Source organism: Bos mutus, chromosome 27 (genome assembly GCF_027580195.1).
Source record: "Bos mutus isolate GX-2022 chromosome 27, NWIPB_WYAK_1.1, whole genome shotgun sequence".
Taxonomy (NCBI): domain Eukaryota; kingdom Metazoa; phylum Chordata; class Mammalia; order Artiodactyla; family Bovidae; genus Bos; species Bos mutus.
In genome coordinates this window covers 36831097-36855089 of record NC_091643.1, presented here as the reverse complement: position 1 = coordinate 36855089, position 23993 = coordinate 36831097, and the positions used below count along the sequence as shown (strand labels likewise).

Here is a 23993-nt window from a genome sequence, read left to right as displayed (position 1 = left end):
CAATAATCCAACAGGGAGAGGAGGAAGAGATGGCGTCTATGTGGCAGGAGGTGTCTGTGTGTGTTTTTGTTTATTCTTTCTCACTGGCTAATGAAATGATAATGAATTGTCTAGATCTGTAAGACGACAGAAGGAAACCCTTCAGGGGCTTTTGTGTTTGATGCCTTCTGTTGGTCTACCATGAAAGAATAGCTACAAGAATATTTAACAAGTGAAGTCCTCCAATCCCTTTCCTTCTTTCAACCAGTTTTGTCAGAATCATAACACAAATTATTCAGTTTTAGAAAGCAAAGCTGTTCAAGAATACGACTGCTAATGGAGCACTTGAAAGCCATCCTTGTTTTGACAAGCCTGGTTCAAATAGTATTTGTGGGCACAAGAGCATGGTTTGTTTTTATCTGCATCCAGACAACTTATCCCAGGAAAAGTTTTGTGCATGATTTTTTAAAAGAAATACCATCTAGAGTTTTGACAGTGTTCTCGGCTGATAATCCTTAACCAATTAAAGTGGACCCACCGGAGACCTTGTTCATAAAAGATTTACCAAAAAGTCACAGTGTAGTTGAATTCAAAATGAAGTGTAAAGATAAGTGAGTATTTCTGAATAATAACCTATTCAGTAAAAGACAAAACATATCACTTCAAAATACAATAGAACAGCATTTAAAAAGATATCTTGGGAGACATTTCTCTCCCCTAACAACTCTTTAGAATAAACAGATTTCTTCAGGGTTACTTTGAAAGTCGGAAAGCACTTAATAGGTAATTGGGTCGACAGTCGACCTGTTTTGAGACAACACTCCAAGGATCTGTACGTCTTGCCCCCAAGCAACAGCAACATTTTGATAATTTGAAAAACAGAAATGTTAGCTTGATTGTTTCTAGCCTGACTCTAGTAGAGGAGGACTCCAGTTTATTTATTTCTGAGGGATATTGCATATCAAAGCTTGGAGTAACTCCATTTGCTGCCACTGATAACTATTTAGTTCTTAGTATATGATGTTACTTTTGCAGGATTTGATCATTTATGTTTATTTTCTTCAGTTGGGGGCAGTGGCAGTAGGAGATGAGGTCTGTGACAAGAATTGAGATCCATAGAATCACAGGGTATTGGTGCTGCTGGAGAGAGTGGGCAAGGGCCAGGAATTAAACGATGTTCCGTTTCTGTCGTATGCCAGACACTGTTGTAGGTGCGTCATAATTTATGAACAGCACATGTATTGACCGACGTAATTTGACAGATGTGGAAAAAGACTCATCAAGGAATTTCTCCAATAGATAATGCGGTGGCAGAAAAACAATTCCAGTTTTGCTGTTGTTGTTCAGTCGCATTTAGGGCTATCAAACGCCAGTGTCGTGTTCTTTCTGATTCACAAGGCTAACTCCTCCGGGAGGAAACTTGGCATCTTCTGGCTCAGCACTGCTAAATTCTAAATTGATATGAGTCATTGAAGGTCGTGAGAGAATGTGGATTCTGAATCAGTAGGCCTGGGGTGGGGGTCTGAGAACCTGCATTTTTAATTAGCTCCCAGATACTGCTGATGGCATTGGTTTGGCTTCCTGGTGAAAGGGTCTCCAATACAACACTGCTTTAACATCATTAGAATCATTGTCTGACATTGCTTTCATTCTGAACTCTGGTTTAATTTTTAATCAGCCTTTATTACAATAAATGGAACAAGAGAGCAAGACAAGTGACACTGGTTTTATTTGGGAATGCAAAGAAGCCTTTTGACGTTTAAGGTGTTTAAGGACTTTGCACAAGTTAGAAAGAAATGGAGACAGATTGCTAGCAATTGAAAGGAACTTTTTCCACATCTACTGTAATATCTGATTTTCTCATAGTATCATGTTGCCATCCACATTCTAGAAACCAAATTTTAATTAAAGAGAATACATGAACAACCACATCTAATGAACAGCATAGAGAGGTCACAAGTTTAAATCAGCTGACCAATGCTTTAGTGCACTGTCCAGGCACTAGAATTGTATGACTTCCTGTCCCTTTAACTCAGACGCAAATAGGTTGATAATGGCAGCTTTAACTTTCCCCATTATATCCAAGTTGAATGTGCCAGTGATTTTATCCTTCAAGTGGCTATGCTTTTTCAAATACTGAAATATGGCACTTCTTTACTGGCTGACCCTGGATTGTGTAAGAAAAGATTTATCTTATAGCACCTATGGGGCACAGGCAATTCGTAGACATGCAATTTTCATGGGCCTTGCCATCTTTTTAACTTCCTAAGGGTCAAATATATACACATAAATAGCATAATACTCAGGAAAACAAGCAAAAAATTTAAATGTCTTTTTAGAAGCACTTTTAAAGGTCTAGGAATCTTTTTTAAAAAGATCAATAAAATGACATAAATAGGTCTTAATCTGTTTTCATAATTAGCATCCAATTAAGATATGTCATCAGTTTTTATTCAAATGAAGTTAATTAAACTATTAAGATACTGAGTTCAATTATGTCCTCAGGTCCAAATTCAGTCACCAAGTATCAGATATAATGATACTTTAATAAAAAGAACTTCTGCTTTTGAACTGTGGTGTTGGAGAGGACTCTTGAATTCCTTGGACTGCAAGGAGATCCAACCAGTCCATCCTAAAGGAAATCAGTCCTGAATATTCATTGGAAGGACTGATGCTGAAGCTGAATCTCCAATACTTTGGCCACCTGATGGGAAGAGCTGACTCATTTGAAAAGACCCTGATGCTGGGAAAGATTGAGGGCAGGAGGAGAAGGGGACGACAGAGGATGAGATGGTTGGATGGCATCACTGATTCAATTGACATGGGTTTGGGTGAACTCCGGGAACTGGTGATGGACAGGGAGGTCTGGCGTGCTGTGGTTCATGGGGTCGCAGAGCAGGACATGACTGAGCGACTAAACTGAAAAGGAACTTCAACAATTAAAAATTATGAGCTTTAAAAGTATGTTACAGTCTATGTATGATATCTCAATTAAAAATGTCTTATGCTTATTATTTGTCTCTTGAAACCGAAAGGAATCATTTGACTGCTGGTATTAGAAATAGATGTTGGATGAAACTGGAGCCTATTATACAGAGTGAAGTAAGCCAGAAGGAAAAACATAAATACAGTATACTAATGCATATATATGGAATTTAGAAAGATGGTGACAATAACCCGGTGTACGAGACAGCAAAAGAGACACTGATGTATAGATCAGTCTTATGGACTCTGTGGGAGAGGGAGAGGGTGGGAAGATTTGGGAGAATGGCATTGAAACATGTAAAATATCATGTAAGAAACGAGTTGCCAGTCCAGGTTCGATGCACGATACTGGATGCTTGGGGCTAGTCCACTGGGACGACCCAGAGGGATGGTATGGGGAGGGAGGAGGGAGGAGGGTTCAGGATGGGGAACACATGTATACCTGTGGCGGATTCATTTTGATATTTGGCAAAACTAATACAATTATGTAAAGTTTAAAAATAAAATAAGGAAAAAAAAAAAGAAATAGATACCTTTTTATGTGCATATAGTATACATGTCGGAGAAGGCAATGGCACCCCACTCCAGTACTCTTGTCTGGAAAATCCCATGGACGAAGGAGCCCGGCAGGCTGCAGTCCATGGGGTCACGAAGAGTTGGACACGACTGAGGGACTTCACTTTCACTTTTCACTTTCATGCATTGGAGAAGGAAATGGCAACCCGCTCCAGTGTTCTTGCCTGGAGAATCCCAGGGATGGGGGAGCCTGGTGGGCTGCTGTCTATGGGGTCGCACAGAGTCGGACACGACTGAAGCGACTTAGCAGCAGTAGCTGCAGCAGTGTACATGTCTAACAACTTCAGGTCAGAGTTCTACAAGAGTAAATCAGGATCAACTAATTTGCTAGGGAGCGACAGGCTGTGAAGATTTTCAAATGTATTTTTCTGGTGGTACATGGTTGCCTAACATTTAACGGACGGCAAACAAGAAACACAGGCATTTCACCTTGATATAAATAAATATACTCTGAGTTTCAATCTGGCTTCTTTCTCCCTGTTCCAAGGCCCAAAGTAGGAGATTTCAACAAATCATCACACCTTATGGGAACCCACAAAAGTTAAGATTTTCCCTGCTGCTCTGAGTGTGAGGCTGCAGGATTATTTCCTTACTGGTTTTCAGGCCTCCATCAGCAGCTGCTGAGTCCAGCTTTCAAGTTCCTCTTTGTGAAGACCGACTGGATAGGCCAGAGAGGGTGTCTGTGAGGAGGCACCCCAGTCATGCATGATACGGGGTGAGGTCTGAGCACAGGTGACCTGAGAGCATTCTCAAAACTACAGCTTTCCAGCCCTAACTTACAAAGACCATGAAACATTAAGACGAGTGTAGGAAAAAAACAGAGCAGATACCCCGTAGGTGGGGACAATATTGTACATACAGCTTTATTAATGACTCCTGATGTACAAGGTCATGAAGGCAGAGATGATAATGAGCACGTACAGTTCAGGATGGCTGTCCACAGACGGCTGACTGAGTGCTCAGGAAAGCAAGGCGGACAAGAGCCACTGACTCATTGCTAGCCTCTGGACAGGAGATTCATAAAACCACAGTACAGATTAAGTTCCCTAAATCAACTTGCAGAAGAAATTAACAATACTAAATACTTATAGCTAAAAGTCTAGAGATTTTTGTGGCTAACAAACCTTCACAGGTTGAGAGCTCCATTAGATGAAAAAGTCCAAGAAAATCAACACGGCTGCTCATGAGATGCCCACATTTTCTAATACATGCAAAACACAATGCACCTTTAATATTAACAGCATTCTTTCCTCTTCAGGCTAGAAGACCATATTATTTAAAATTGATAAGTCATTGACTTACTACTGTAAAGGTACTGAAATTCAGTTAGAGCATATCATGGTGGGACTCATCATTACTCTTCCTTTGGGTCTAAGTATCTTGGCTACTCTACCTATTTAAGTATCCAAATACAGATTACGTTTTGTGCCTTTACTATATTACTATGGAAATAAATCCCCAAAGTAGAAATTTCTTGAAACACTGAGCAGAAATCCAGAGATCACTTAACATTAAACATATACAAAATACACACATACTATTCATTTTCAGGGGATATATAAAGCTTAAATAAAAACAAAATTTTTTTTCACATATAGAAAGTGAAAATGCTGTTTCAGCATAAAATTTATTGTTGTGCTTATTTTACAGAGTTTAGAATACATGAGGCACATTATTCAATGACAGTGAGTAGCCTTTTCAGCTTCTGTCTCTTCTTTAAATATAGATGCTGACAGAAAAGCTGGATTAGATGCAGTCTACTTTTTCCTCAGTTGGCGCACTTTTTAGAGGATTGTAAACCATGAACGGAAACTGAGTAAATGTTGAAAGTTTATTGCAAGCAGCACCTGGGGCCAGGAAGAGAGAAAGCCATTTGGTTAAACGCAGAATGCATGTATTTACAACCGGTACAGACACTGCTTCGGACAGCGGCCACTGCGTACCTGCTGTCCAGGCAGGCCATAAAGTGTGCGTGTAGCACACATCAGCTGACAGCCCACGAGACCTCATCATAAAGGCTGATGTTTTGCTCCTATACATATGCGGTCATTGCTACCATTATTTTAAAGTTTTCATACCTACCCTTTTTGTAGCAGAAGAAAATTTTCAGGTACATTTCCTAGTCACTGGGCCATTCCCTGTATCCATCCATAATCCTCCCCTCCCCAGGCTCCCTGTTCGTTTCTACTCTTCTATGCCCGTGGGTGGGGAGGCTAATTTGTCAAGATGGTCTCTGTCAGACAGAGACAGTTCTTTCCCGGCTCAGACACCTGGAGGGCATCCTTTTAATGCCACTACTTTCAGCATAAGGAGCTGGTCAATTTTAAATTCATCTACAATTATATAATTATCATTTTTACATCCTGTTAAATGCAACTTTGAGCTTTCTAAGATTTATTTCCTAAGAGGGAATCGATGAAACGGACTTATTGTAGACATAAAGCCTTTTCCCCCATAACTTATATTGACTTTTGCATTTTAGTACTTAAAAAAGCGTAAGGAATTCCTCCACCAAGTTTTCAAATACCGAACTGTGGGAAGTAAGAGATCAAAGCACAATAATAAGCAGTCTAACCTAATAAGTTGTATTGATCAGTAGGCCGTGTATCTTCCCCATCTGAAATCTCACTAATGAGGAGCGGCCGTGGTTGATCTTGAAGTGCTTTGAAACTGTGATAGGTTCACATGAAAAGTAAATGAAGCAAACGATATGCCTCAAATACACTGCAAAAATAATTCTGCCAACGCCTTTAGTTTACTAATTGGCAATACATTTTGTACCTGGGAACCCTGAGATCTAAATGACTGAGGCCTTTAAATAATGAATGGAAAAGAAGCAGGGAAGATCATTTATCCCTACCTACTTCTAACAAATAAAGGCATTTGACTAGATTAGCCCATCTCAGCATGCACTTGAGCTGAAGCTAAACTTTCCTTTGGACAGATGTCAAGGCTACAAAGCTAAAAACCAAAGACTGGATCCTAACCACTGCCAGTCAACCAAGGAGGGGTTCAGGTGCATTTGTAACCCTTTGGGGGTCTTGACACATTAGCAGTGAACAACTATCTACTCAGTATAGCCCCAGTTTCTGCTGCAGAGGAATAAAATTCCTCACAACATTTAAAAGTCTCTGTCCTCATCAACATTTGCAGGTCCAAACAAATATGAATTTCAAATCAAACCCACCATAACTTCCGGTCACGTTAGCACATATCACAGCCCCAAAGAATTTGGGAAAATACTTCTGGATTCTTGAGATCACTTTTTCACATGCTGTGGTTGGATTTTCTCCTCTTCTCATATATTCTACAGCTTGATAGCTGATTTAAACAGAGGCAAAAATTTAGTATCACAGAATAAACAAACTCCAAAGTTTGGTTACTTGAGGTTCCACATGTAAAACTTACAAAATTGTCAAATTTAATACAATGCAGATAGGTGAACAGAGGCCCCTAGCTTCTGTGGCAATATCAACAGAAAAGGAAGTAGTCTTGATACCATTTCTGTCTTTTCAGCTCACCCTTTTCATTTCAGATAAGGAGTAATGTATTTGGCTTTGGCTGAATAACTGTTATTTAGTAATAACAGCCTAAAGTCAGGAAGTATAGAGTATAGTTTCTTTAAATAAGAAACAAGGCTACTGTCAATGGGGAGAAACAGTAGGCATGAAGAGAACACCTAACTGGAAGGGTTATCTTTCGGTCATTAACGGTATGTAGTGACTCCATTTTCTACTTCTGTTGTCAGTTTTCACGTTTTCTTAGCGGCCTTACACTTTATTTAAATAGATCCTAAGTATGCTCATCTGTGTAGCACAGTGAGCGGTATTATTCCATTTCAGAGGACTATGACTGCTTCATCTGAACGATTATGACTGTTAAAGTGATAGTGTGAAGAGCTGGTAGGCAGGGTTTCTAAAAAGTTCTGCCACACACAGGTTCAGGTCACGTGGCACAGACGATTATGTTCTATCCTGACACATGGCATTGCCACCCGACTCTCTGGAGTCCCAGATGGAGGAGGGGGACACACCTTGGGACGAAGCGCATCAGGATGTCCCCGTCGCCCGTGGCTGCCGCGGCTCCCACCATGTCGTCAGCGTAGGCCCCAGACCCAGGGATTGGTGAGTCTCCTATTCGGCTTTGGGAGGGCACAGCATGGTCATTCAGGGTGCAGAAAACTCTCTTAGATGTTTCTGCTTAGTCACTGACTATCATTTCAAGTAAATTCTTCATCAGAATACAGACAAGCAAGATTTTCCTTAGTTTTTCCACTTGGGTTTTCACAACCCTGCACTCCTTACACGGCGATCAGACAGCAGCCCGTCTCACGCAGGGGGACCACACGGGTTCACAGCCACCACCACCACCCTGCATTGTCTCACGCTGGATCGTCTCAACAGGTCCCAACCACTTTTCCTCATCTACAATCTGTTCCTGCTTTCCAGCTCACATGCCAGCATTTCAGCAAGCTTGTCCTTGTGTTAATAATAAACCTTCCATGCTTTTCTGCTACTTTGAAATAAAAGTCCAGGAATCCTTAAAGACCGCCTCAAGTCCGGCTCTGGTCTTCCTTCCCTGCCCTTGATAGATGTGCAGTTCTGCTCTGGCCATCCTGAGCCCTGAACCCAGGCGTGCACTGCTTCGGGTCGGCCCGGACGTGGCTTGGACGTTGCTGTTCCCTGGCTCAGGCTCAGGGTTAGTGCCTGGCCTCTCTCTCTGGTCTCCCTGACTATCCCGGCCTAATCTGATCACCCCTGAATTCTGCAGCCCTGGCTGAGACCCCTTCTCCTTTGCACTTAGCAGCTACTCATGTATCTTCTTTCACAGTGAACTCAGCTATGAGGGCAGGGCTGTGCTCTTAAGGCTCTTCATCCCCCAAGGCACCTAGGACATATTGGCTGACAATCAGTACATATTTTCGAGATCTGTTCTTTTAGAAACACTAACCCAGGTATTTTGAATTTTATACCATTTGTAGATGTACCAGCAGCAATATTTCCTGTCTTATGGATGACGACCATGCCTAGAAATTTAAAAAGAATATATCATTGTAGGTATCAACTCTACAGTGTACCTCAAATAAAACCAAATAATTGAGCAATTGGCAATATAAACATCCTCTTCCATTAATTTCAGGTAGAAGACAATAGGAATCTTGGGGATTCCGAAATTACACCAGTGGTATATAATCTGTGTGTTTTAATGACCTGGTTTCATGGCATCATTTTGTAGGCATCCCATTTCCTCACTTCAGACTGCTCACTTTTCAGTGCCTCTTCAACGATTATGCCAAAGAGAATCACTGCTGGACTCTAATGGAAACTTTCAACATTACCGGTAATGACTGGAGAGATCATTTGAATGTGGCAAACATAAAATAATTAAAGAACTAAATATCAAACAAAGATTTAAAAATCAAGTGAATGATCATCAGATTTTTGTATAAGGTAACTGACCAAAATGTATACATATAAAAAGAATGAAAAGAATGTGTGTGTATGCATATGTGTATACGTATGTTTTTTTTCCCTTAATTGGCAGTTAATCAAAATCACCTTCTGGTTCATGAATAAGAATAAAGAAATTTAAAACTACAAGGAAGAAATTAAAAATGGCTGACTATAACCATAAAAACTGTAGAGAAGACAAATTACCAATAGTATCATGACCGTAACTCTGTGCTGTATCTTCGTAGGTGATACCATCTCGTTTTAAGACAGTAGGTGGTTTGTAGGGTCCACAGTATTTTGAAGAATCTGGTATAACATTCTGTAAATAATATTTAAGTTTTAATTTTTTCAGAAGGGGTGATTTTAGAAATCAGCAAGTGGTTATGTACAATCACTAAACATCAGCAAGAAACCAAAAGGACATCTGGTAACTGAAAGGTAAGAATTAAAAGCCAAAGTTTACCTAAGTCTTATGTGAACAGATGGATATAATTTTGCTAAATATGTAGTCACATCTCAGAATTACCCAATATGGACTAGACAGCTATAATATCTGGAAGAGATCCCCACTTTTTCTCTGTATATGCCAAAATGTCTCAGCACAATGGCAAATATAAAGATACTCGTTTTTAGGTTAGACATGATTTTTAAGATTAGATTTTCTTTTTTTTTGGATTCCTTAAAGAAATCAGATATACAACCTGATTTTTTCAATTTTAGAATCTGTTCCCTGGCCAAGAAGACTTATGCTGAGATTTAAAGCAAAATCTATTTTAAAACCTTCCAATTTTCAAAGCTAGGTTCATGTGAGCATATTCTAAGTTGTACTCTCAGATTCTTTTATGAATCTTAGAGGCTCAAGAAAATAATCCAAATTCATAAATTCAGCTTGTGGACCTGGATTAGTATTAAAGCAAGACGCCTACAACTCGTGTCTTATCCGTTTGTGCACATGGTGCCTCCCATGACCTGGTGTCAAGCAGCGGTCTCTTTCAAGAGACTCCCTGGTTACTCAAAGGTAATTAGAATTTGGTGAAGAAATGGACGAGAGATCAAGGTACTCTAAAGGATTCTGCTGGGAAAGAAAAACCGATTTAGGCTAAAGTCCTGGTGGCTCAGACCGTAAAGAATCCACCTGCAAAGCAGGAGACCCAGGTTCAATCACTAGGTCGGGAAGATCCCGTACAGAAGGGAATGGCTACCCACTCCAGTAATTCTGCCTGGAGAACTGCATGGACGAGGAGCCCGGCGGGCTACAATATCGCCGTGGGGTCACTAGCAGTCGGACACGACTGAGGATTAACACTTTTTTGCTTTCCCATTGATTTACAGACAAATTATCTTTCTAGTAACAGACACCTAATAGTATAAATCTTCAAGGTGAATAAGGGTAAAATATAGAGTACACTGCACATAGATAAACTGTTAAGAAATACTTTAGATTAATGGTTTCCACACTTTGGGTTTTTAACACATGGAAACTTTTGCTACAAAGGAACAGAGAGCAGTTGCAGTGAGGCAGCCCCTTACCCCACAGCAGAAACCTTTTAAGTCCGAAGCCACTGCCAGGGGCCAGGAGCTCCCCAACAGGGATGTGGATCGGATGCAGCTAGGGAGCTTTCAAGACCACCTGTGCCCAGAGCCGGTTCAATCGCTGGTTCCAACGAGCAACCAGGGGTGTTAACTCACGCTGCAGGCAACAGGTAGATGACCGAAAGTGGAAGGACTGTCACTCAATATTTTCAAATAACACATGTATACCTGTGGCGGATTCATTTTGATATTTGGCAAAACTAATACAATTATGTAAAGTTTAAAAAAAAAAAAAATCACGCATACATACTTTCCAGTAATTTGGTTGGCAATTTCGAGCACGCCAGTCTGAATGAAGAGCCTGAGAAACGTTGGTGGATAAATCCTCATTGATAAAGCCCATGCTTTCGGCAAACTTAGTGGCTGGAGATTGGGAACAAAAATGTACATGAGTTAAGTGTCTTCTTTTAAATAAAATGTATGCACAGGAAGTGCTGTGGGTCAGCTGTCTCCTTCATGGAGCACAAGGAGGGGGAAACACAGACGGTCCAGGGAGTATTCAGACTCAAGGAGTGCTGCGGGCATTGGTTTCCAGGTCTCCACTTCTCTACCACCTTCCTGACGCTCATCTACTGACACCCTGGTGATGTGTGTGAGGACAGTTCTCCTTTCCCTCCAGATCTTGCTCCTTCTGCTTTACAAAAGGAAAGGGACACCCTGCAACCACAGTGACTCTGTGGCTCTAACTGGGGTGCAGTGCCTGGCATGTAAAGAAATGCTGAGACACCCAACAAAGGCACCGCTGATCCCACGAAAGAGTAACGGCTCCTGGCTTTGTCGGGTAGCTTTCCATTTTGAATACCAACAAAACTGAAGGATGCCTCCTGGAGTTGTTCACTACATCGTTAAACGATGTAGCAAATGTGATTTTTGACTATAGATGGCGGTATGATTTTTAGTATATACCTAGGAAGGTGTTCAAGGATGTAGCACTGTGGTAGCAAAACTCCTTCTGTTCCCACCCTCTGTCATCGTATGTCTCTCAGGTCTCATACCCATAAAACTGTAACACAAGACAGGAAATGATGCTGAATCCTTGTTCCCCTCCAGTAATTACTCATTTACTGATAATAAACTGATTCCTAAAATACCCTCCATTAAAGATAAAGAAAGTATGATTTAGAAGTTAAGGAACTTACCCGAAGTTAAACATGTTATGTGAAACAGCTGGACGCTGAACTTAGGTCTGCTTTTATGCACTATTTTATACTGAGCCCTTTCTTCAGAGTGAAGACTAGAGCCCAAAGACACCATAACGGAGCACAGTTGAAACACACCTGCCTCTCCTGCCAACAGCGTGTGTGTCGTGTGTTCCAGGACTTTGCGCGCCACGCCAATGGCGTTTTTAATTCGTCTAAGGTCTCCGACTGCTCCCACGTTCATGGTAGTGCTGCCAGAAACAAGCGCGGTAAGATTCATTCAGGTATTTCTATATGTTCACAAGTTTTTTACTTCAACCTATCGTGTTTTGTAGGATTAAACTCCACCGTCTTACCATAGAAGCGACAACACATTCACAAAGTTCATACAAATTCCCACATTCAGACATTTAAGGGGAAAAAACCCAGAAAATCAATTAGCCATATACTCCCAAAGCACTGGCCTTCTCAGTTGCCCACCGCTCTGGCTTTTGAAAGGGCCTTTAAGGCTTCAGGTCAGGGAAACCACAGGGTTCGTGGCTGGTTTCCCAGGTACACATTTTTGTACTTTAAGGTTCTCTCTATTCTAAGGAGACCTACCTACCTCCATGTGATATTTCTATTATGATAACGACTTTTCCTTTCAAAAAATTTTTAAATTAAGGTGTAGTTAATTTACAATGTTGTGTTAGTTTCAAGTGTACAGCAAAGTGATTTGGCTTCTTTTCCATTATAGGTTATTACAAGATACTGAGTACAGGTTATATCAAAATATATCAAAACTTATACATTGTGGGGGGGAGGGATAAATTGGGAGATTGAGACTGACAAATATACACTACTACATATAAAATAAAGAGCAAGGACCTACTGTATAGCACAGGGAACTCTACTGGATAGTCAGCAATGGCCTAAATGGGGAAAGAATACAGAGGAATATGTGTAGCTGATTCGCTTTGTGGCACATCTACTAACACTACACTGCACATCAACTACACTCCAATAAAAAAATTAAAAAAAGAATAAACACCGTATATATTTGTGCATCTTGCTCTGGGTATAAGACTAACTGCAAATGTAGCTCAACCTGCAGCAAAGCCGCGGAGAGAAACACGGCTCTGCGCGCAGGGCGCCCCTACCCGTCCATGATCATGGCGTCCAGCGTGGTCTCCCCCGACTCGTCCGGGCTGCCTCCGAAGCCCACGCTGCCGTCACACTGCTGCTGCTCGCAGGTCGCGCAGCCACTCTCAACTGCGTCCAGGGCCGAACCTCCGGCCGCCAACGTCTTCCACGCTGGGAATCAAATCCCAATAGTGCTTGTGTAGATAGTGATTTCCTTTTCCGTGCCAAAGGCAACAGACCAAACATGGCACGGAAACGCCTATTTTAAAAACTGTTTGCACATTTACTCCAGTTAAGTTGAAATTTTCATTTATCAAGTGCTGCAAAGAAGTCAGAATGATACAGACAGAATTATATAAGACAGCTACTTACCATGAAGAATCCAAAGGCTTCAGCTGTTGACGCAAAGTGAAAAAGTACCCATTTCTACTACGTGTGTGAAGAAAGAATACTTCTGTAATTCTGGGCCGTGTGACCCTGAGCTAATAACAACCTCTCCAGATCTGTTTCTTGCTATTTAAAATGGAGATACTAATCACACAGTAACTGAATTAATCCACCTGAGCACACATTGGAATTATCTGCTGTTATGGTACTGTTATGGACACTTGCTGTGATAGAGGCTACTTCAGTAGGTATATTTTTATTTAAAGTATTAGATATATTTAAATGATTATGTAGAAAAAATCTTATGATGCTATATCATTAATTTTCAATTTGCCTTTTAGTAGCTTCAGTTGTAAGTTTTAAAACGGAAGGAGAGAAATACCATACTAAATACTTATTTTGGCTCCAGTGGCCATGCTTTTAACACTAAACTATGTTCTCCAGAGCCCCACACATGGAAAAGGGGAGGAAGAAAAAAGGTCTGCAGTAGTCAATTTCTTTATTAATAAAAATAGAATTCCTTGACGGGTTGGTGCTACTATTTGTAAATAATTTAAGTATTACTACTGAAAGAACAGGCTTCAAAGTACATTTAGAGAAGTTTCCCCCTTGAATTCAGGCAACATAAAGAACTCTCTCCTGCCTGGGGCCCTGAACTTTTCTGTCTCCTTGTCGCTGGCAATTTCTTGCAACCTGTTTACGCATTCTCTGAATCATACGCACTGCCTGTAACATACAAACTTAAGGCCATCAAATGCTAAAGCCAGTTCAGCACCAGAAAATTCTATTAGTAGCCTCAAATGGGGGAGAGGAGGAGTAGAAGAAACTCCTGGGGCAGTACGAGTTGAAATGACTGGAACACAGTAAGAAAATGACAGAACCATGATATGTACAGGATGTTACCAAAGCACATAAGACAGGCACCTGACTCAGACTGGGTCTGAGGGTGCTAAATGAGGGAAAGCTTCCTAGAGGAGGTGATATCTTAGTTTAGTCAGTCTCAGTCCCAGCTGGCTGCAAATCAACATGACTTAAGCAGCTTGGAAAAAAAAAGTTTTGGTTCAAGCAGTGGAATGAACACCTCAGGAGTGGGGCCCAGGCACATGTATCTTTTGAGAAGTACTGAAGCAATTGCACTCATCTTACACGCTAGTAAAGTAATGCTCAAAATTCTCCAAGCCAGGCTTCCGCAATACGTGAACCGTGAACTTCCAGATGTTCAAGCTGGTTTTAGAAAAGGCAGAGGAACTGGAGATCAAATTGCCAACATCCGCTGGATCATCGAAAAGCAAGAGAGTTCCAGAAAAACATCTATTTCTGCTTTATTGACTGTGCCAAAGACTTTGACTGTGTGGATCACAATAAACTGTGGAAAATTCTGAAAGAGATGGGAATACCAGACCACCTGACCTGCCTCTTGAGAAACCTGTATGCAGGTCAGGAAGCAACAGTTAGAACTGGACATGGAACAACAGACTGATTCCAAATAGGAAAAGGAATACGTCAAGGCTGTATACTGTCACCCTGCTTATTTAACTTATATGCAGAGTACATCAAGAGAAACGCTGGACTGGAAGAAACACAAGCTGGAATCAAGATTGCCGGGAGAAATATCAATAACCTCAGATGTGCAGATGACACCACCCTTATGGCAGAAAGTGAAGAGGAACTAAAGAGCCTCTTGATGAAAGTTGAGAGTGAAAAAGTTGGCTTAAAGCTCAACATTCAGAAAACGAAGATCATGGCATCTGGTCCCATCAGTACAGTTCAGTTCACTCAGTTGTGTCTGACTCTTTGCGACCCCATGAATCGCAGCACGCCAGGCCTCCCTGTTCGTCACCAACTCCCGGAGTTCACTCAGACTCACCTTCGTCAAGTCAGTGATGCCATCCAGCCATCTCATCCTCTGTCGTCCCCTTCTCCTCCTGCCCCCAATCCCTCCCAGCATCAGAGTCTTTTCCAATGAGTCAACTCTTCACATAAGGTAGCCAAAGTACCATCACTTCATGGCAAATAGATGGGGAAACACTAGAAACAGTGAGAGACTTTATTCTTCTGGGCTCCAAAATCACTGCAGATGGTGATTGCAGCCATGAAATTAAAAGATGCTTACTCCTTGGAAGAATAGTTATGACCAACCTAGACAGCATATTCAAAAGCAGAGACATTACTTTGCCAACAAAGGTTCATCTAGTCAAGGCTATAGTTTCTCCAGTGGTCATGTATGGATATGAGTGTTGGACTGTGAAGAAAGCTGAGTGCCGAAGACTTGATGGTTTTGAACTGTGCTGTTGGAGAAGACTCTTGAGAGTCCCTTGGACTGCAAGGAGATCCAACCAGTCCATCCTAAAGGAGACCAGTCTTGGGTGTTCATTGGAAGGACTGATGCTGAAGCTGAAACTCCAATACTTTGGCCACCTGATGCGAAGAGCTGACTCCTTTGAAAAGACCCTGATGCTGGGAAAGATTGAAGGCAGGAGGAGAAACGGACGACAGAGGATGAGATGGTTGGATGGCATCACCAACTCGATGGACATGGGTTTGGGTGAACTCCAGGAGTTGGTGATGGACAGGGAGGCCTGGTGTGCTGCGGTTCATGGGGTCGCAAAGAGTCGGACACGACTGAGCGACTGAACTGAACTGAGGATGATGATAATATAATGTATAACCCAGACTGGAACCCCGTATTTCTAGTGACAAATATGGCATGTCAGCATGTAGCTCAGAAAGTAAAGGTGAATAGACGATGCTTTATTTGGGAACTTGGTCGTTTGCCAAGCCTAAGTAGAGAGTTACTGCAGATAGGTCAGGGGTTAGAAAGCAGAGGTGCTGAGGCCTACAAGAGACACAAGCCCAGAAAATACAATAAAAAGCAAAAGAAGGTGCAGGGGCCCCTGGAAGTCTGAGCAGAGACCGTAAGTGCCGTAGGTCAGGGTGGAAAATAGTGACCGGAGTCCGAATAGAAGTCACCCCGCCGCTGATGACCTAAAATGCAGCTGTGGCGGGGAGGAGGGTGCGGCGCAGGAGACGCTGCGGCGCGGGGGTGCGGGAGAGCCCCGAGGGGCGGTTGCGGAAGGTAGGCCGGCTCCCGGCTTCCGGCCCCCGGCCCCGGCCCAGCGGCGGCCCGCCCGCCCCGCGAGCTCGCGCAGCGCAGCCCCCGGCTCGGCCCCGCACCTGCCACGGTTGCATTCCTGAAAGGCCAAGTGTTGAGGACCAAGGGCAGCTGGCCGAAGCTGCGCGCCGGGGCTGGGCCGAGCAGCAACAGCAGCAACGGCAGGAGAAGACCCGTCTTCCACGCCATAGCTGCGCGCCCAGACCGCCGCCGGAGGTCACAGCCGCCGCGGACCCGCGACCCGTGAACCCGGAACTCGCGGTCCCGGCGCCCCGCCCATCGCCCCGCCCCGCCCAGTCCCTTGGGGCGAGGCCCAGATCCTCAATTCTCGCGAGACGCGGTTTCTGCGGCCCCTTGAAGTCTTCAGGTCGCCACGGTGTTGTCTATTTTTCTTTTTGTAAACTATTCAACCAAAAGTTAGTACGAAATTGTTCGGCTTTGGCTTACGCGATCCTGGGAACTTTTAAATTTGATTTCGTTAGTCGAAGTTGGTCAATTTGTGAAATTTACAGTGTGCTCCGTGCGGTTCCTTGACGCAGATACGGGGATGGTTATTGAGTGTTAGGTGAGCCGTGCTCGCCTATAAACCAGGTTTATATTAGACTTCTCCCACTCTACCTGCAGTCGTCTCTCCGCTGCAGTTTTTGTAGGACGTCCTCTGGTTATAAATCCCTGAGCTGAAAGAAATGGGAGAAACTGGAGAAGTGGAATTTAACAACTGTCTACACAGCTCGCTGAGGTGTGCTTTGTCGTACCTCTAGGGCGAGAAGCTACCTCCATTCATTTCTGAGTGTGTTTTACTTGTGCCTGGCAACATTAAGTGCTTAATACATGTTTGAATACAAGCAGAATGGAGACTTTACCTTGTTGAAAGATGAACTGAAGCGCATTAAAGATTCTGGGAACTATTTCTAAGTAGACATACCATAAAACATAATTCTCGTTGAGTGTTCATTTAAAACCTTTTATTTATATGTATCTAATTTACTTGTTCTTAACAATTAGATTTGCTTTTGGAAATTTTATGAAACATTAAACAGCTAATCATTTTAAGTTATGTTTCTTGCTGACAAATTCTGCAACTGAGGGAAGGAGCTGCTTTGACTTTGTAAACCGAGGTAGAATTAAAAATACTCTGTTTAATGCTAATAGCTTCAAAGATTGACCTGTTCTAATTAAGTAGACAAATTAGGTTTTATTTATGAAGATTATCCTAGATCACGTGAACTTGAAAAACAGGTTTCTGTATTTCTGTGAGTATATTTTATATACTGTTTGCCTTGAAACCAATTAAAATAGAGCTCTTTACAAATTAATAGTGCCAATACTACTGGGAAGCTTAAAAAATCATAATTCGACTATAACACACATAGATACTATAAACGTACAGACGGATGCAAACATTTTTATAGCTTTTGTTTTAAAATGTTAGGCATGAGGCAGGTATGATAATGCAAAACCCACTAGCTTATAAAAGATCATTGTGTTTCTGGCAGACGGAACAAGTTAAGGTTACCTCTTCAGATAGCTTTTTACTAATATTTATGAAAGAGACAAGATTTTTTCATAGGCCTGGATTGCAAAATAGCCTTTTCTCTCTCTGTCTCTCTCTCCTGATAAGAATTACCTTGGTTTCTAGAGAAGACCAAGTAGAACAGTTACATCTCAAAAGACAGTGAACGAGGGCAAGTTCCACGAGAAGGACTCCTGTTTGTAAGTCCAAATAATTTACGAAATCTGAAAACATTTTGAGATGAATTGGGGAGGTTTGGGGATTGGTTAAAAAAAGAAAAAGGAAAAAAAGCAAAGGAATGAGTGTGCTGTGAATTGTTTCTAGAGTTGCATTTCCGTTCTTGTAAAGACTCTATCTGTAATACAAATAAAATATTTTTAATTCCTCAAATAATTGGACTGCAACCTGAATTTTAAGAGACTGACCCAACCATCCAACCACTTATCCTCAATTTGTTTCTTTATGCCAGGGAGAAGATCTTCCACTAAGGTAAAAATCAGAAGATTTCATTGTTTCACATTTAGAGTTCTGTGTCTTTGGAATGTTTTAGCATATCCTTCCACAAAGGCTTCCTAATGTGTTTCTCTCTTCCTGGGTACATAGTTTTAGTTTAGAGGACAAAAGCTAAAAACACACATTGCTCTCAGCCTTTTAAAATCAGCTTCCAATTTGGCCAACTTCTGATAATAGAGCTACTTTAATATAAGTTTTGAAAAATCCTCTCAAATACTTTGTCAGGTTTCAGCTGGAATGGACAGTAAATATTCCTGTTGTATTAACTCCATGGATGCAAGGGCTTCCCTTGTGTCTCAGCTGGTAAAGAATCTGCCTGCAATGCGGGAGACCTGGGTTCGATCCCTGGTTTGAGAAGATATTCTGGAGAAGGGAAAGGCTACCCACTCCAGTATTCCGGCCTGGAGAATTCCGTAGACTGTATAGTCCATGGGCTTGCAAAGAGTCAGACATGACTGAGCCATTTTCACTGGATGCAAGGGGCATTTCCCCAGGAGGGTACAAAAGATCCCACTCCCCCAAGATCTGGCATCACCTGCAAGACAGACAAAGCAAAGACTTAGAGTTCTCCCAAGATCTGGCAGTCTCAGTGGGTTGCAACCCACATGTCTTCCAGGCTATGTTTGCAGACTCCCAACGTGAGAACTGTCAAGCCAAGTTCTCAGTTCACAAATGAGACAAACCAGCAGGCATAGCTGTCCCTGGGACAGAGAGTCACCATCAGGGAGCATCTAGAAATCTAAGTCACGAGTCACAACCCAAAGATCTAATTCTCACAAGTGGGTTTTGGAAACTGTTCATTCCTCTTGGCCAAGCTCCACAGTAGAGATCTGGGAGAGCTGCTGCTGCTGCTAAGTCGCTTCAGTCGTGTCCGACTCTGTGCGACCCCATAGATGGCAGCCCACCAGGCTCCCCCGTCCCTGGGATTCTCCAGGCAAGAACACTGGAGTGGGTTGCCATTTCTTTCTCCAATGCATGAAAGTCGCTCAGTCGTGTCCGACTCTTAGCGACCCCATGGACTGCAGCCTTCCAGGCTCCTCTGCCCATGGGATTTTCCAGGCAAGAGTACTGGAATGGGTTGCCATTGCCTTCTCCAGCTGGGAGAGCTGACTTTGGTCAAAACCCCCACCCTTTGCCGGCTTTGCCAGTTTCCCCAGGATCCCGGCTGCAGGCCCTGGAGCAGGTGGGGTGTCCCAGCGGGTCTCATCCAGGTCCCCAGAGACTGTAGAGAAGGAAAGATAACGTTCCCTCTATCCTTTCTGGTGAGTGCTTGTCTGAGACCCCTCTTCTCTAGGGCACTTCCTGAGTGGAGGTGAAAAGCCCTCCACCATGGCCTCTGTAGTTCAGGTTATCTTTGTGAGTTGAGCCTGCCTGTTCAGCCTGATAACAAAACTTGATTCACCTGTGGTGCCAGGCAGAGCCCGGTCCAGCTCACGGCAGTCCCCATCCACTCCAGACCAAGGCTGGCTTCTGTGCCAGATCCAGGTGGACTCCAGCCAGTTTCAGGACCCAGCACAGACAAAGGAATGCTCAGTTGAAGTCTGAAAGCTCAGACTAGGTTCCAGGGTGACTCACCCATGACCTCTGGAGCTGGCAAGAAACTGTGAGCTTGGGGCACAGCAGGCACCTGCATTTGCTTGCTCTTTGCTGTTGTTTGTGTGTGTGGGGGGGTGGGGTTTATTTCATTCTCTTTTCTGATGCTGCACTGTTAAAGGATAAACTGAGTCATATTAAAATTTATTTTATTTATTTGAGCAGAAATTAATTTGAATCAGGTAGTAGCCTATGTAGAAAGTAGCAGCTCGGAGGAGCTGTACAAAATGAAAGATTTTGACAGGCAGAAGGGAATGCAAACAAGGTGGTTACACCAGCACTACCCCCCGCGCCCCCCCAAAAAAAGCAGATTGGTTGGTTCAAGTTTGCTTTAGGGCAACAGGGACCATTTTTGTGCAAGACAGTCTTTCCACGGACCGTGGGTGGGGTTGGTTTTGGGATGAGTCAAGTGCATTTATTTACTGTGCAGTTTATGTCTAATCTAATGCCGCCGCTGATCCAGCAGGAGATACCAGTCGGCCACTCACAGCTTGGAGACCCCTGCTTTAGGGGAGTACAGAAGGCTTCATGAGCAAATTATCTAACTAGTACTGAGCAGATGGTTACTGATTGACTGGTTTACCTTTCCATTTCTGGAAGAACCAAAACTATTTTTGTAAGTCTCAGTTTGATGATGTGGAGCTTAGTGATTCCATCTGGGGGGCTGTCCTCTTGTTTTCAACCATATGCATGGCTCGTTTGTTTAGCTCAGTTGTCTGGGGAGATGGCAGAGCATGAACCTTCAGGGGCTGGAATGCCTGCCTGATTGCGAAGGGAAGCCACATCACCAAATGATATAGAGGAGTGTCTATCAATCTGTCCAGACTTTTAAAATATTAACTTGGTAGGAGTTGTAAGGTTTACAGAAACTTCAAGTCTCTTACTGCTATGAAATTAAGTATAAACAGCCTAAGATAGCCTGGAAGAATTCTCCTAAGATAAAGAAATGCTATTAAAAAGTTAGGTGTCATTGAAGAGAAGTGTTACAAATTTCTGCTCAGGGTTTTTGGAGGAGGAATGAGTCATTTGTGCTGGGGTAATCAGGATAAATTAATGCCAGCTGAAATTTAGAAGAGGTGAAACAGGTTGAGAAAGCAAGGAAAACGTGCACTGTCTTTTCAATTAATTTTTGTTAGCACCTGCACTGAGCCTTAGTGTTCTTGATACACCCTTGGGGGCCAGGCCAAGCCTTCAGGAAAAGAAAACGTATGATACAGTACATGAAAAGACTGGTCTCTCTGCTCATTGCCCTCTATAGCTATCTCTGGTTCTTCTGTCGAAAAGAACTGAACTTTGTTGTGCATGCTCAGCTGCTTGGTCATGTCCAGCTCTTTGCAGCCCCATGGACGGTAGCCCACCAGGCTCCTCTGTCCATGGAATTCTCCAGTCAAGAATACTAGAGTGGGTTGCCATTTCCTCCTCCAGGGAAACTTCCTGACCCAGGAATCAAACCCACATCTCCCTATGTAATATTACGATAAGTCAAGACAGTTATACATTATTTTTATTTAACTTTAGAATGCATTACACAGTTTTCTTTGGTCAAAAGCTTATTTTTCTAAATGGAACTTACTTGTAACTAGCAATACTGTGGGAGAGTTCTCAAGTTCTGGATTTTAAAACATTGTTGTTTAGTTGATCAGTTGTGTCTGACTCTTTTACAACCCCATGGACTGTAGCCCACCAGGCTCCTCTGTCTATAGAATTTCCCAGGCAAGAATACTGGAGTGGTTTGCCATTTTCTTCCTCCAGGGGAATCTTTCAAACCCAGGGATCGAACCCTCATTCCTGCATTGACAGGCGGATTCTCTACCACTGAGTAACCAGGGAAGCCCCTTTTAAAACATGGGGTGACAACCTATCGGCATGATTAATTCATATAATCTTCCCTTGGCACACTTTTCATCTGTAAGATGGAGAAAAAAGAGTGTTATTCTTTATCTTAGAAAGTTTGGGGAATAAGTTAGGAGATGTGAGAGAATGGTAAAGTACTACAAGAATTCGGTTGTTTAATTGGCATTTGCCAAGCAATTGATGTCAGCGAGGAGGCAGCCCAGAAATACACAAAGCAGCAAAATGAAATTTCGCCATTCAGAATTTTCTATAGGACTAATAAAAAGTTGGCTGGATACCTAGAAGGCATTCTGTAAAGTAAGCACTTTGATTTTCTCGACTGTCTTAAATGAGAATTAAAAAGAATGTTTTCCATTCTCTAAAATTTGGTTTAAATTCTTAAAAAGATGGTCCATGGCAGGGTTGTGAGATTTCTGGAATGTCTTAAAAACAGCATCCTCCAGCCTTCCCAAATGGAAACTTAAACGATGTTACCAATAGAGCCTTCCTGTGTTGGATGAGGAGGGGGCACAGGTGGCTATAGGCTCCCTCTTTTGCTCTAAACTTCATGGCTTTCAATTTATCAGTCTCCAAAGGATGAAGAGTTGAGTCTCTTCTGATAGCATTTGAAGCTGTGGTTCCACAGAGGATTTAACGCTGTAGTTGCAGGGAGTCTGGGTATTTCAAATCTGAGGCTTAAAAAACTAAGCCATCCCCTCCGGCTTTTGCACTGATGCTGTGAAATCCATTTGAGAAACATGCTCGTGTTTTGCTACTCGTTCAAAGCTGTAAGCGTGACTTGGCATTGAAATAATAATTTCTTTTTTCAAAAGCTCCCCGCAGAACTGTTACCTGGGTTATCTACATACAGGTTGTTTATTTGATTGGCATATGCTCTTGTCAGATTTGCAGACAGTAAGTAATGATGGTGGCTAATGTTACAACATTGTGGTACTGCGTTTCTCATTTCTGTCCAATTTTACACTCATCCTGGGACACTTGATGGTTCTACCTGATTGAATATTCTAGATGTAATTAGAGTCATTATATAGAAATGTGTTTTATTATTCTCTAAATGAGAAAACAAAGAATTCTTCCTTTCTGAAATATTTTTTCTGGTTCACGCCCTTGAACCCATTTGTCAAATCATAGATTCAAATCCCAAACTTTTATTTTTTTTTTAACTTTTTAACCTTTAAAAATCATCTTGGTGAAGTACAGGACCAAGATTGTGTAGTAGAAGATGGCCCGATTAAATGATTTCAAGGTAAGTTATATGAATGTGCTACAATAAAGTTACAATAAGGATATAGTAGACGACTTTACGTGGTGGAATCTACTTTTATGACAGTTGTTTACCGTGTTGTGATGTCTTCATGAATGTGATTCTTTAATAAAGGAGGACACGGCAGAGCAGACTTCGTGGTATCTTCCTGTCAGTTTAGACATCACCTGGCACCACTAACTGGTGTCACAATTGGTTTTAATGAAGAAGTTTAACAATAAAAACAAAATCATAAAAAAATCAGTGATTCACAGGATTATGCTCACCATTTAAAATAATGCTCATCCAATGATTTAAGGGGAAAAATATTCTAATATGAACAAATGTATCCAAATAGTCTGTTCTTTCCCAATGGTTCATATAAACTTTGAAAAGGAAGGGTTATTATACATGTGACTTAGTGTTCATTTTTTAGAAACACATATGTGGTCAACAATCTTCCAGTTATCAGTAATCTAGCCCTTATTAAAGATAAGGCATTAATATTTTGGTACACATCTGTTAGGTGAAAAATCTTGACAGTACATGCACTGGTGTGTAACCTGCCTTTTAAAGATATCTTTAGCCGCTTTGCATGTCACTAATATTCTTTACACCATTTTAGTCTTTTTTATTGTGAAATATAATGCAAATATAGAAAAGGACATAAAGCAAAAAGATACAAAGAATTTTGCATAAAATGAACACCCATGTAATCACCACCCACGTCAACAAACAGAATATTTAGAGCACCCTAGAAAACCCTTAACCATTCATACAACATACTTTTTTACTGGAGGTATGACAATCATTCATGTCTGAACAGAAATTTACTGCTTTCGACTGTCTTTTACATAGTATAGATTTGACCAAGGAGTTTGTTCAGGGTTTTTCTACATGCAAAAACCTTGATCAAACTTCTTGGCCAACC

The 23993-nt window shown here is 42.0% G+C and overlaps 1 protein-coding gene across 1 annotated transcript; it reads right to left on the bottom strand.

Annotated features, from left to right (window-relative positions):
• Window positions 1-4378: 4378 nt before the first annotated feature.
• Window positions 4379-16617, bottom strand: AGA (aspartylglucosaminidase). The gene is made up of 9 exons (XM_014477225.2): window positions 16409-16617; window positions 12865-13018; window positions 11864-11976; window positions 10837-10949; window positions 9198-9312; window positions 8491-8566; window positions 7574-7681; window positions 6728-6861; window positions 4379-5387 (listed from the first exon to the last, which is right to left on the bottom strand). Exons 1-9 carry the CDS (start codon window positions 16533-16535, stop codon window positions 5287-5289), a joined length of 1041 nt encoding a protein of 346 aa, XP_014332711.2. The 5' UTR covers window positions 16536-16617; the 3' UTR covers window positions 4379-5286.
• Between the last annotated feature and the right edge of the window lie 7376 nt (window positions 16618-23993).